Source organism: Ictalurus punctatus, chromosome 18, assembly GCF_001660625.3.
Source record: "Ictalurus punctatus breed USDA103 chromosome 18, Coco_2.0, whole genome shotgun sequence".
Classification (NCBI taxonomy): Eukaryota; Metazoa; Chordata; class Actinopteri; order Siluriformes; family Ictaluridae; genus Ictalurus; species Ictalurus punctatus.
The window spans coordinates 23,666,661-23,682,327 of record NC_030433.2 but is presented as its reverse complement, the minus strand read 5'-3'; the positions used below and the strand labels follow the sequence as shown (position 1 = coordinate 23,682,327).

Genomic DNA, 15,667 nt, shown 5'->3' with positions numbered 1-15,667 from the left:
TCTTGGTCGATCAAACTTGACAATCCTGACATAACACTTCCACCTCAGTGTTTCATTTGCCGGATTTGGGGGAAAACAAAAAAAAGCAAGCTACCATTCTACAGACGCCCTAAGCAGCCATGAATAATAATTTTTTTCTTTCTTTCTTGTTTTCTCAGGATCATGACTTCATATTCTCGTGAGCTTGACATCATTTTTTCATGATCTCCACAGACTGTAACAAAAATGCTATTTCCTCGTGAGGTGATTTTATCATGAGAAAATCTCTTTATTGAAATCAGCTGTCATCATTTTATTAGCATTTGCTGCAATTATAGTAGTTTCTAGTCGCTGTTCTTTTATATTCCTTCGTGCTGCTATGTTGACCTAAAGTTCCCCTACGGGGGATTAATAAAGTTATATCTTATCTTATCTTAATTGCGCTCTAAAGACACGTTAACAGCGTAGCTAGACAACAGTGTTGATTAAACTTGCTAGATTAGACATCCTTTCTAATCAGGGAAAGGAATTAACACATTTTTTTTTAAAGATATTTAGCTGTGTTACTGTAGATACAGCAGGTTTGGTTTCTGTCGCCATTGTCACAGTGTGCAAGATGAACACAGAAGAGGTAATATCATTAACCGACATCCTTTCTGCCCGTTAACAGAGTGAGCATGGGGCAGCATGATACTTGCCCTAGTGGACATTTATTAGTGCGTGTTGTAGTTCCTATTTCTGACCACTAGGTGCAATAATAACTCAACGGCACTAAATGAATAAATAATTGCACAACATCTAGAAAAGAGGCAAAATCAATAGAACATCTGCTTAGGTCTGTCAACATTTTCAAAAATCATTGGCCACTAAAGGGTTCATCATGACAACATGGCCAACTGTCAACAGCAAATAAATATCACTTCACTACTTTCAATGAGTTTATAGCCTAATTATTATAATACAACCGTGTAATTTACTAAGATAATGTCCTCTAACGTTATAACGTTATATTGCCACCTCGTTCATTCTGAACATCTATAGTTGCCATTTCTAAATGATGAAACGACAGTGCTGGAACACACTTCTCTGTATTACTGAGATTTGTGCGTCTGCATTTCAATATATTTTGATAAAAGCATCTCCGAGGAGGACTGGTTCACAGCTTGTGGGTTTGACACACATATATCCCGTGTAACCTGTCCCGCTGATCGAGTTTAAATATTGATAATGGACATCGTAAGTGATATAAAGGCATTATTCCAAGGGAAATGGTATCCCCTTCCATCCCTAGTTAAAAATAGACCCATTATGTAGCTTAATGCAGGATCTGGTCCCTCAGAGCATGTGGTCTTGATTCTGACTCTGGATAGAATCAGTGTCATATAAATCAGTGTCCAAGTTACATTTTAATAATACAAGCGCTTATTTAAAACGTGCTGGAGAAAAATGTAGCATGGAATATTTATACACCTACGATTATAGCACAACATCCCTCAGCTGAGAATGCTCAGGCATGAATTACTCAAATCAAGTTGAACAGCTCTTTGGCTTATTTTTCCACGCAATTCTACGTAATTCTTTGCTTGAACTTCCACATACTGGGTGCAGAAAAAACAACAACCCTGACTTAACAGTTAACATCATATGATCTGGCTAAGGTACCTTTTGCCATCAGACTTTAGTTTGGCTTATTGTATTGCTATTTATTTTCATTTTCCTAGAGAGAGTCTGACCCTTGGGCCATAAAACAAGGTAGTGTTTCTGCCCTCCCCGGATCTCAAAATATTTGCTGAGAACATTTGACAGAACATTTTGGCAGTGGATTTAACGCGTAGTGCTCATCTGAGGAGGCCTGTGAGAAACTCGTTCAACGTGATCCCACCGGCGAGTATGAGTATCAACAGGAAAATAGTCAGTCCTCGACGAACAACCAGTTGCTTGGTGGTCAGAACATCACCCACGGTGACGGCTACTCCATCCTCCGCGGCGCTGTCTTCATCATTTCCCCCCTTAGCCTCCACATCAGGCTGGTCTCCTTCACTGGGTTGGGCTTCCTCTGGTACATCTGTGAAATGTAATGAAATGTTTCATGAAGTTTCTTCTGAGGTATAAGTTTCATCAGCGCAAATTTGAGACAAAGGTACATTACCGTCATTGGCGCACTTATTTTCTAGGCCGTACGATTCAACTTTGGTCTCAGATCTGTGTACGCCTGCTCTTTTTAGGGCCTGAAAAGCACCATCCAAAGATATAGCACTGAATTAGAAGAAAGAAAAGACCCCCCCCACACACACACACACACACACACACACACAGCTATCATCATAGCTTACCTCTTCAGTTGCATGTTTCCAGTCAAGTTTGTAGATTAGAATGAGGAAGCCAAGAGACTGCAAGAAGACACATACAAAGAACCCGATCCACAGACCTGGCCGAGCAGACAAAGACAAAGAGTTAGGCAGAAGTAATTATAACATACTTGCTGATTATGAAGAACCTTAATAAGAAGTTTTGATGATTTCGAATATTTCGAATATTAAGGTTAATGTGTCATTCTGCTTACCAACTATTCCCATGTTAAGTGCGAACATAAGCGACACTCCGATCGGGAAACCCACGAAATAGTAGCCCACTATAATACACACAGAACCAAGCAGTTGCTTTCCCGCACCTCTGACAATACCGCCTGTAATACCCTATGGGCAGAAAAAGAAACATCACAGGTGATTCACTTCTTTATCAGGCAACAAGAAACTCAAACATATCACAAACCAGCATTTGCATTCATGTTTGCATACATCAATGAAGCTACATCTTAAAACAACTAACATCCCCCAGTCTTAAAATGGCTTCCCGTACAGAATGGCAACAGACTTTAATATGGAATTGATTCTGAAAGGTAAGAATTGCAACCCATCAATCGTTACATAAGAGTAATAAAGTTCATGTCTGGCTGTACCTCATTTCCAAAAGAGCGAGAGAAACGACTAACATTGAAATAAGGGTTTTAAATTTGTACTCATTTAAATACAGAAAGTCTGGTTAATACAAAATGGAACTTACTGCAACTGCATCAAAGAGATGGAAGAATCCATACATAACCATGATTTGTGAAACTCTATGCACAATTTCTCTGCAGGGAAAAAAAATGGGAAGGTCTATGTGTAAATGAACAGGTACAAGGTTCTGATTCAGTTCAGAGTTTTTTTTTTGTTTTTTTTTTTAAATAAACAATATTCTTTTTATATCCAAACTGTTATCCATTTCATTTTTGATCTCGAACAACTAGTCTAATTCTAATTTTTGTTACTAATTTTTCTGCCTCAAATACGTTTACGATAAACGGGAGGGATGCTATTTCAGACAGTTGACCTTGCTGTGACCTTGACCCGGTTTGGATCAAAATCTCATCAGTTCATCTGCTGGTTACAATGATAATTCCTTCCATTTTCTCTACTGCTTATCCTACACAGGGTTTCAGGGGAGCCTGGAGTTCATCCCAGAGAACTTGGGGCACGGAGGCAGGAATCAAACCCCCAACCCCGGACATGTGAGGAAACAGTTTTAACCGCCAAGTCACTGTGCCCCTCCAATAAACCTGTGTTGTGTTTGCAATTGATTGATATCCATGAGTCGCAGAGTATTTTTGTGAATTATTTGAACAAAAGATCAAAAGGTTAAACAATAAAGACAATTTTTACAGCCTTCTTTGCTCATATTTACCAAGGGTGCCAATATTAGTGGAGGGCTTTAGAAAAAAAAAAAATTAAATGCTATTTTCTGTTTTAAAATACATCAAATAAAATACAATAAAATAAACATAGCACCATACAGTATACTTTAGTCTCCTTACTTTTCAGTGGTAAAGATGTATGCAACAATATCCTTGCATCCAGTTAGTGAAGCACCAACCACACACGAGACCATGGCTACAAAGAAAAAAGAGGTGGGTTCATGCATGAATAACATATACAACTACTGTATGTCAGTGACATCTCAGGGGAGAACTGAGCATTTTATTAGGAACACCAGTATCCCCGAGGAATAAGAGGCTACACTGGGCTGTTCTCACTGTATCCTCAGAATCGGGTTCGTGACTGACAGAATTGAAACCTCAAGGTTTGACTTCTTGTGTGTCTGAGATGCTTTTCTGCTTATCATGGTTTTAAAGAGTGGTTATTTTAGTTACCAAATCCTTCCTGCCAGCTCAAATCAGTCTAGCCATTCTCCTCTTACGCACTCTTTGCTGCAGAACTGGAGCTCATTTTTGTTTTGTTGTGTTTTTTGTTTTTTTTGCACAATTCTCTGTAAACACTAGATCACTAGACTTGTCAGATTTATTGAGAATAAGTACAAAATTAACAGTTGGGAATTGAGGTTGCAGGGCTATGTACTGTTTTAGAGAACTCTGTAGCTGCTAACTCATGGAGTACATGCTGAGTCCACTTACGTCCACAGAGCAGAGAGACTTTGCTGGAGAGTTTTGCCTGCTGTGTGTTTCCTGCTCCAAGAGCATTTCCAACTCTCACGCTGGCTGCCACCCCAAAGCCAAGAGGAAACTAACAGTGAATCAAGAGAAAGAGTTAGAATAACTGAGACATGCACACTAAAAGATCGTTTTGACTTTTGCTTTCCCGTGCCACTGTGTTAATTCCTTCTCAGAGAGTCATGTTGAAAATGCAGGTAAAAAAAACTTTTTAAAAAGTATATTATCTTAATTTGGATCTTCAGTTTATAAATCTGGTTGTAGAGGTGGATAAAACCTCAGGCTTCCCTACGATACAGTACTATTCCGATCCTTAAAGCAAGAATTCCATATTTGATGGTATCACTGAATCAACCACGGTACAATACAATACAGTACGATACGATACTATATGATATAATACAATACTGTACAATACAATACTATATGACACAACACAATACTATACGATACGATACTATATGACACAATACAATACTGTACGATACGATACTATATGATACAATACAATACTGTATGATACGATACTATATGATACAATATAATTCTGTACGATACGATACTATATGATACAATACAATACAGTACGATACGATACTATATGATACAATATAATTCTGTACGATACGATACTATATGATGCAATATAATACAGTACGATACGATACTATATGATACAATACAATACGATACGATACTATATGATACAATATAATTCTGTACGATACGATACTATATGATACATTACAGTACGATACGATACTATATGACACAATATAATACAGTACGATACGATACAATATGATACAATACAATACTGTACGATACGATACTATATGATACAATACAATACTGTACGATACGATACTATATGATACAATACAATACAGTACGATACGATACTATATGATACAATATAATTCTGTACGATACGATACTATATGATATAATGCAATACAGTACGATACGATACTATATGATACAATATAACACTGTACGATACGATACTATATGATACAATACAATACAGTACGATACGATACTATATGATACAATATAATTCTGTACGATACGATACTATATGATACAATACAATACTGTACGATACGATACTATATGATGCAATACAATACTGTACGATACGATACTATAAAATACAATACAATACATTACGATACGATACTATATGACACAGTACAATACTGTACGATACGATACTATACAATACAATACAGTACGATACGATACTATATGGCACAGTACAATACTGTACGATACGATACTATATGATACAATATAATACAGTACGATACGATACTATATGATGCAATACAATACTGTACGATACGATACTATATGATACAATATAATACAGTACGATACGATACTATATGATGCAATACAATACTATACGATACGATACTATATGATACAACACAATACTATACGATACGATACTATATGATACAATACAATACAGTACGATACGATACTATATGACACAGTACAATACTGTACGATACGATACTATATGACACAATACAATACAGTACGATACGATACTATATGACACAATACAATACAGTACGATACGATACGAAATGATATGATTCAATATGATACTATGCAATACAAGACAATACAATACAATGCAAATCTTTGCCACGATTAATTTCAATCTTTGCCTTTTATATTGAAGCATCATTCCAATACTCCAGATCATTACACCCCTTATTATCGGCAGATGGGATACAGTTATGAATTATATAAATTACCAGTTCAGATATTTAACCATTTGATATGCAGTTATTTCCGTACAGCAACACTGAATGCTTTGGTATTATAAATTCAATAATCTTTCTTTTTTATTTAATTGAATTCTTCTCCACTAGAAAATCTTTACTAATCTTAAATCAAGATACAGAGTGGACGCTGCACACATCACCGTGTCGAACCTTGCTTTTCTTTAGTAACAGGATAGTCCTACTTGTCATAACATTGCTTAACTAAACTGAAAGCTGATTTCATAGGTGGTGTTGGAATAACACAAAGGCTGCACCTTTCCGTCTCCTGATGTCAAAGAAAAGTATAGAGTTTCTATTTTTGTGTTATTACAAAACATGCTCACTGTAACATTTAACACTTTGACTGGTGGACAGTTAGTACAGAAGTCCAACTCGATCACTGAGAGAGGTGCAATGTCATAATTAACACAAATAACACTCAATTATATAAAGTTGCTAAATGATATCATACATCCTAAACGGTCTAAGAATTATATGAAAGCTTTTGAAAGTCGCTTCTTCTTTAGCCTTAAGTTTCTTACCATGTATGCGATAGCAGCCAGCTCATACACAATCGACTGGGATGCTAACTCAGACTCACTGATCAGACCTGTAATGGAAGGCATCAAATGACTTTAAAGCAGATTACAGAGATTTTGATTTGATATGGCCGAACAGGTGCAAAGACAGACAATGGTTTAAGACCTGCCAGGAATCCTCCAATCTCATAAGTCCACCACTCCACACATAGCATTAGCATGCTAGGTAAGGCCAGGCGAAAGAAGGCACCCCATTCCTGCAGGCAGTCACGAGACCAGCCTGATAGAATGACAGGGTGTGAGGATGAATGTTTAAAAGAGAGAGAGTAATTGAGAAGGAAATGAGCTTTAGGTTACTATCAGACATTGTAATTTAATATGCAAGCAATAGAAATATTACTGAGTTGCTAAAAAAAAAAAAAAAAAAAGCATTTATTGCACAACCGGTTGAGGCATAAATTACAGTATGTCATAATACCTTAGTCCCTACAGTCCCTATTGTCCAACTGAACTCTTCTCCGTATTGTGTTAAAAAGTTACAAAATACATCAACCTTGGGTAAATCTTCAACCTGGACACGTAACACTATTAGCCATTGGATATTTATCTTAAGCAAGACACATGTAGCGTCTCAAGTGCTTATGAAATACTTATGTAAACCTATGTTTAACCCAGTCTAACTGGCTGAAGTTATTTAACTGGCCTCGGTGTTACGATAATAATTTGCAAATGCATCAGAGATGGTGTTTCATTATTTCGGTACGATTTTGCTGACTCACCGTCCCACGTGGCCTTGTGCAGACCTCTCCAACGAATGTAGATGTAAAGAAAGATAGCCAAGGAGCACTGAGAAATGGAGTTTGCCATCGCAGAACCACTGCGCACAAAGTGATAACGGTTTTACAGAAAGCACAATACCGATGACGTGTACAATAGAACACCAGAGTTAAGACAACACATCACAACATCGAAATATGACCACGAGAACGACTTACGCTACACCGAGATTAAGCAAATGAAGGAAGACATAGTTTATCAAAGCGTTCAGGATGTTTCCAGCAGCCCCCGTGATCACCTGAGGCCATATTATACCCTAAAGAAGAATGTCCTGATTATTATTATAATTATCCCTAGGAAACAGATACAAATAAAATATAAAAATGAAGTACTCTCCCAGGCCACTTTAATAGGAACACCTGCACGCCTGCTCATTCATGCAATTATTCATTCAGCCAATCACGTGGCAGCAAAATCTTGCAGACGCATGTCTAGAGCTTCAGTTAATGTCCACCGTGAGATGGTTGTCGGTGCCAAACGGGCTGGTTTAAGTATTATTTTTTTTTAACTGCTGATCTCCTGGAATTTTCATGTACAACAGTCTGTAGAGTTTATGCAGAATGGCAAAAAAAATCATCTAGTAAGCAGCAGTACCATGAAGAGAAACTTCATGAGAGAGGTTAGAGGAGAACGGTTCGAGCTGACAGGAAGGCTACGGTAAACTCAAATAACCACTCTTTACAACCATCCTGAGCAGAAAAGCATCTCCAAATGCAGAGCACATTGAACCTTGAGGTGGATGGGCTAGACGAGCAGAAGACCACTTTGTGTCTGAGGATATCTGGAATCTGAGGCTACCGTGTGCACAGGGTCACCCAAACAGGACCCAAAATAACGCAAAACAAAACGTTGCCTGGTTACAATGTTTTCCATTTCTGATGTTTGATATAAAAGTTAACTGAAGCTCTTGGTCTTTATATGCATCAATTTTATGCATTGCATTGTCGTGACATGATTGTGCCTAATAAAGTGGCCAGTAAGTGTATATTATGTTGTGCTATCACTGCAAACCAAAATCTTAACATCTTTTTTGTTGTTGTTTGTTTTTTTTTTTACCTGATTCTGCAGATATCTTGCTTGTAACTGGTACATGAAAGCAGCCTGAAAGAGTAAAATGACCAAATCAGGAATATAAGATTTCGGTACATACTCAACAGACTCAAACTCATGGGCAAAACATGGACACGCACAGATGGTGGCAAAACTCACAGGCAGAGCAGGCATGTATATCTTTACATACAGCTGTGAGATACTGCAGAGAAAAAGAAAGAGATGGATCACAGCGTTTGAACATTGCGTGGCGAAATACGCCAAGATAGCTACAGAGTCCATGAGTTTTAGACTTGCACGGTTTATCCGTCTTACTTATCTGTCATTAGTATGAACTTCAGGTCAACCTGACTGGAACAAAACGCAGTATATACTATACCTAGCCACGTTGGAGCTCTGTTTAACAGCCAGCAGGATGGACTCGGTGTTGATCAGGACGGCCCAGCAGGGGAAGCAGGACAGCAAGAGGATGAGGATCCCCCTCTGCAGGATCACCCCAACACGCTTCAGGTTATTGCTGCCAAACGTCTGCAGAAAAAGATGATCAAGTTACCTCTACCTCCGTGGAATATCATCTTCCCCAAGGGATCCTACTGTAGAAAACTGAAGAGTCTACACTGGAGTCGATATAATCAACAACAAGAGAGCTGGGTTAAGCAACCACGAGACTACTGGGTTGATGTCTATGGAAGATTTTAAATGAGTCAGAGAACCCAGAAACAACCCACACAAGCATGGGAAGAACATACACAGAAACGCAACACAGGATCAAACCAGGGACTCTGGAGCTGTGAGGCAGCAGTGCTAACCTTTGTTATTTTACAGATAGATATACTTTATCGATCCCATGAGGGAAATTGTTATTTTCACATATCTTCTAAGGAAGCTGGGGTCAGCCATGATACAGCATAGGGTTAAGGGCCTTGCTCAAGGGCCAACAATGGCAGCTTGGTGCAGCTGGAGCTTGAACCCTGACCTTCTGATCAGTGATCCAGAGACGTATTTGGTGGGCCACCACTACCCTAATCCTTAATCCTGATCCTGGATCAAGTGGATCAAGTACACAGACCTGGCACATATGTCATATGAACACTGAGATGTACACATACATCAATTTCTTCACATCTAACCAAGAACTATAAAATATTAACCAGGACTTTTGTCATACTACCTGCTGTATAAGCCAACAACAATAAAATGGATTACAGTTTAACTGCAATAGCAAGTGAACGCTGTACAGTCTTTTATTTATTTTTTTATTTTATTAATTATTATTAAATAACGTACATCTCTGTCTACATCTGGCTCATGTTTTTATATACATTACATACATATATACATATATTTCATCATTCAAATGAATCTTATAAACGCAGCATACTGTTCTGTGTCCAGTACAGAAATCAGACAGAAAAAAAGGAACAGAAAGATCACCTGAGAGATAAGTGTGTCACACGCGGATGCCAAACCCGCACCGACAGACATGCCGGTGACGTTAATAACCTGTCAAATTAAATAAATTAAAAACGGCATTAACTTTTAATATGAAGTACTTAACATTCTGCATGAAGAAAAGAATCAGAAGATTTAATGTGCATTTAATTTCACTCACAGCTATGGCCAGAGCAACACCGGCTAACTCCGTGTTCCCCAGGTGTCCACAGAACACAGTGCTGACGAAACTGATCATGAAGATCATCAACTGCGAAATAAACTGCGCACGGCATCGCAATCAAACGCCAAGCTTCCCAATAATTCATTTTTTATCACGAGTAAATAACTTAATAGGAACGTATGCAATGGCTTGAAATATGTCCAGAGATAATGTATATACGTGTAGAAACATGCATTAACTCTGACTATTACTGCTATAGGAACAGGAGTTAATGTATGAATGGAAATGTGAAAGAATTGTAAAACAACAACAACAACAACAACAATGATATTAATAATAACAAATACTACTACTACTACTACTACTACTACTACTATCATTATTATTATTATTAGTAGTAGTAGTAGTAGTAGTGGTGGTAATAATAATAATAATAATAATAATTTCCATGCTTTGACTAGGCTACTCATTGAGAAACAGAACAGGTAGCGAAGCAAAGTAAAAAGAAAAAAAAAGCTATAATAAATGGCCTACTTATTACATGCAAATTATCAAATAAAAATATAGAAAAACTGTTTATGGTGTCTAAATATTTGTATACAATTACGTAGGGTTTCCAGTTCCCAGTTTTAGTCTTCATAACAACACAGCAAACTCTCCAATGTTGAATGAACACCTAGAGTGTTGAATGAATCCTTGCAGGAGCCATTTATTTGTGTCCGATTGGACATCAATAAACACAGTAGGTCTTAATTCAACCCTGGTGGGGTTTGCTGAAGAATTCAGCACTACAGCCAATCGAGTAGAAGTTCAGAAGTGTCAGTAGTTCATTTCACATGACATATAGTAGTCTTTGCTAGCTCTTACCACAGGTCCAGCTAATTTCAGTAACTCTATGATTTCTTCTCTGTAATGAACAGGGATGCAGCTCCGCAGTTTCCTCGCACATCCTCCACATACTGAGCTGGATTCTGGAGGAGCATCAGAGGCTCCAGAAGCTGCAACTCCATTCAGCTGAGCGTCACCGTTTCTCTTCATTGTCATAGCTAATAATCATAAAAATAATAATAAGAGGAAGAAGAAGAAGAAGAAGAGGAAGAAGAAGAAGAGAAGAATGTCTTTTTGTTGTTGTTGTTGTTCTTCTTCTTCCTACTACTACTGATACTACTACTACAAATTTTAATAATAATAATAATAATAATAACAACAACAACAACAATAATAATGTCTTCTTCTTCTCATTATTATTATTACTACTACTACTACTACTACTACTACTAATAATAATAATAATAATAATAATAATAATAATAAAACTTGTGGAAACCTGTCGCAGTGCACTTACACTGGGTTTAGCTCAGTGATCACCAAACCTGCTCCTGCACAAAGGTTTACCTCCCAGCTCTAACTCGACCCAGCTGATCCGATTTAATTCAGGTGTAGTGTAGCTGAAGCACGAGTGAAAGGGAAAGATCTCCAGGGGAAAAATTATTGACAGGAACAGACAAGCACCTGAGAAGAAAAGCCCAGCGCACCGTTCCTCGGATCAACGTGGACACTCTGGAAAGTGCCTGGTATAAATGAGTCCTGCCCAGAGGACACCCATGAGCTAATCTTGCACCAGACCTAACCCATGTTGCGTTAAAGGGACACAAGCGGAGAGCAGGCGGGGAACGCAGTGAGAGCGCGGGACTCCGGTTCATTAACGCATTACCTCATGTCAGTACAATACGCACCGGTTTTCCGTCCATCACTTCTCGAATGAATTTGCTATTAATAGATTAACACAGCGATATCCTCCACAGCAAGGGTACACAAAGTTCCTTACAGAGTCCGTCCAGTGTAGAATTTCCTCCGACACACCAATGACCATGCAGAATCATTCCATGAGTAAGATACAGTAGGGGAGAGCGGGGTAGATGAAAATATTGTGGTTTTTGCTGATAAATACTTTACTAATTCTACTACTACTATACTTCTACTACTACTACTACTACTACTACTACTAATAATAATAATAATAATAATAATAATAATAATAATAATAATAATAATAATTCTTGTTCTTCTTATCATTATTACTATATTACTACTAGTACTAATATAATAATAATAATACAACAATAATAAAACAAACGGTAACAATAATGTCCTCCTTATTTTTCTTACTACTACTAAAGTAATAATAATAATAACAATAAAATTATTAATAACAATAACATAACAAAAACAACTTGTTATTATTACTACTGTCACAGCTCAGTCAGATCAGAACTCAATTTCCCAAGATGCAACACTCACTTCTCATGAATGCATGCTCACTATCCCCGGAGTTCTGATCAGACACACCTGGCACCAATCACACACACAGACTCTCACCGCTAGTACTTAGGGATGTCATTCACCTAGAGTCAATGCGAAGTATACGTTCAGTCAAGTCGTTTCTCTGCGTTACCAAGCCTATCTAGTTAGTTAGTCTTCTCGTTATCCTCGACCCTTGTTTCCGGTTTCGACTACTGTTAACAGTAACTGAGCAAAAAGCCATGGAGGAGTACATTCAGGAAGCATTGCACCAAGGTTATATACGACCATCTACTTCTCCAGCATCAGCAGGGTTTTTCTTCGTAGAGAAGAAGGGAGGAGGTTTACGACCATGCATCGATTACCGAGGACTAAACCGGTGTTGCGTCAAGTACCGTTACCCACTACCTCTAGTACCAGCCGTTCTGGAACAGCTACGCACTGCCACCATCTTCACGAAACTGGACTTACGCGGTGCATACAACTCGGTCCGGATTCGAGAAGGAGATGAATGGAAGACTGGGTTCAGCACAACTTCAGGTCACTATGAGTAACAGGGCATGCCGTATGGGCTTTCTAACGCTCCCTCGGTCTTCCAATGTCTAATTAACGACGTGTTACGTGACATGCTTGGACGCCATGTGATCACCTACATAGATGACATTCTAATATATTCTAACTCCCCGGAGGAACATGTTCACCACGTCCGCCAAGTTCTACAATGACTGCTCCATCATCAGTTATATGTTAAAGCTGAGAAATGCGAATTTCGTAGAACCACCATTGCGTTTCTGGGATACATCATCAGCCCCGAAGGGATCTCCATGGACCAAGAAAAGGTCCAGGCAGTAGTAAACTGGCCCACACCCACGACGATCAAGGAACTACAGAGGTTTCTGGGGTTTGCAAACTTCTACAGAAGGTTTATTAGGAATTTCAGTGCCATCGCCAACCCCCTAACGTCCCTGCTAAAGGGGAAACCCAAACGTCTGTCATGGAATCCAACCGCCCAAACCACCTTCGACAAGCTCAAGAAAGCCTTCACTACTGCACCCATCATCAAACATCCGGACCCATCTAGACCATTTATAGTGCAGGTGGACGCGTCAGAGAACGGGGTAGGAGCCATTTTATCCCAGCGGTTCGGAGAGAGACCAAAGCTCCATCCAGTGGCATTCTTCTCGTGAAAGCTTTCCCCCTCTGAGAGAAACTACAATGTGGGAAATCGTGAACTCTTGGCAGTTAAGTTAGCGCTGGAGGAGTGGAGACACTGGTTAGAGGGGGCTACACATCCCTTTGTCATCTTCACAGACCATAAGAACTTGGAGTATCTTCGCACTGCAAAGAGACTCACACCCCGCCATGCCTGATGGGCCCTGTTCTTCACCAGGTTTCACTTCACGTTATCATACAGACCAGGGTCCAAGAACATAAAAGCTGATGCCCTGTCTCGTCTCGACCACACAGAACGTGTCAACGAGCACGAGGAGTATATCAATCATCCTTCGTGTATCATCAATGCGCTAGAGTGGGATCTGGACCAGGAACTAGAGGAGATTCCCCAATCGCAAGTACCCGTAAAATGTCCCCCGAACAAACTATTTGTACCCGAAGAGTACTGTCAAAAACTCATCATCTGGGTGCACACGGTACTCGGTACAGGGCATCCAGGGGCACAGTGCACACACCATCTCCTAAAAGAGAAGTACTGGTGGTCCAATATGGAGGGAGATATACACAAGGTGGTGGCATCCTGTTCATCTTGCGCACAGAATAAGGTACCTCGGACCCTCCCAGCTGGGAGGCTCAAGCCCTTACCCATACCCGAACGCCCATGGTCACACATATCAGTTGACTTCGTAATGGATTTACCAAGATCCCAAGGAAATACGACAGTTCTAATCACAGTGGACCAGTTTTCAAAGTCCGTACGTTTTATTCCCTTACCCGCTTCCCCCCACCGCCTTCGTGACAGCCGAACTTCTATTCCAGCATGTTTTTAGATATTTCGGCATTCCTCCGGAGATTATCTGTGACAGGGGCCCGCAGTTTACTTCCAGAGTGTGGTCCAGCTTCATGACTAAGATGGGAGTAACAGTGAATCTCACCTCCGGATATCACCCACAAGCCAACGGACAAGTTGAAAGAATCAATCAGGAATTAGGGCGATTCCTCCGTACTTTTTGTGCCAATAACCCCGGGGATTGGAGCAAGTTTCTGCCATGGGCCGAGTACACCCAAAATTCACTACGTCATTCGGCTACCAATCTCACTCCTTTCCAGTGCGTACTAGGTTACCAACCTCCACTGTTCCCATGGAATGCGACTCCCACCAAAGCTCTTGCCGTTGACCAATGGTTTGAACATAGTGAGCGTGTCTGGGCTGACACCCACCGATGCCTGAAAGAGACCACAGACACATACAAGCGCAAAGATCGCCACCGCAACGAACACCCTAATTACCAACCAGGCGATAGGGTGTGGTTGTCCACCAAGGACTTAAGACAACCTCATAGCTGTAAAAAACTAACGCCAAGATACACTGGACCATTCAAGACCCTCAAGCGAATCAATGAAGTCATTTACCGTCTGGAACTGCCACGACACAGCCGCATCTCCCCCTCATTCCACGTATCACGTCTCAAACCTGTTGTCAATGGTCCATTAGCTACAGAAGTACCATCTGATATTCCTCCGACCCCTCTGGACATTGATGGACAACCGGCTTACCGTGTCAAGAAAATCATCAAATCAAGACACAGGAGAGGCAAGCTGGAGTATTTGGTCGACTGGGAGGGTTATGGACCTGAGGAACAATGCTGGGTTCCCAAGCAGGACATACTGGATCCACAGCTTACTAAAGACTTTCACGCAACTTATCCTGATCTCCCAGGTCCACGACCCCGGGGGAGGCCAAGAAAGAACTCGGATCCCGGAGTGAGCCCTTTGGGGAGGTTCTGTCACAGCTCAGTCAGATCAGAACTCAATTTCCCAAGATGCAACACTCACTTCTCATGCACGCATGCGCTCACCATCCCCGGAGTTCTGATCAGACACACCTGGCACCAATCACACA

The 15,667-nt window shown here is 39.9% G+C and overlaps 1 protein-coding gene across 2 annotated transcripts; it reads right to left on the bottom strand.

Moving 5' to 3' along the window:
• Positions 1-244: 244 nt before the first annotated feature.
• On the bottom strand, positions 245-12,139 carry LOC108279296 (multidrug and toxin extrusion protein 1). Of its 2 annotated transcripts, XM_017493434.3 has the most exons (18): positions 11,636-12,139; positions 11,158-11,336; positions 10,288-10,389; positions 10,110-10,178; positions 9,055-9,203; positions 8,835-8,877; positions 8,682-8,726; positions 7,784-7,881; positions 7,568-7,665; positions 6,955-7,068; positions 6,792-6,859; positions 4,430-4,538; positions 3,833-3,908; positions 3,043-3,112; positions 2,543-2,675; positions 2,313-2,407; positions 2,129-2,207; positions 245-2,044 (listed from the first exon to the last, which is right to left on the bottom strand). In XM_017493434.3, exons 2-18 carry the CDS (start codon positions 11,332-11,334, stop codon positions 1,818-1,820), a joined length of 1,752 nt encoding a protein of 583 aa, XP_017348923.1. In that variant the 5' UTR covers positions 11,335-11,336; positions 11,636-12,139; the 3' UTR covers positions 245-1,817. The 2 variants fall into 2 exon arrangements, with proteins under 2 accessions (XP_017348923.1, XP_017348924.1); XM_017493435.2 differs by lacking the exons at positions 11,158-11,336; positions 11,636-12,139 and adding an exon at positions 10,898-11,145.
• Positions 12,140-15,667: the final 3,528 nt, after the last annotated feature.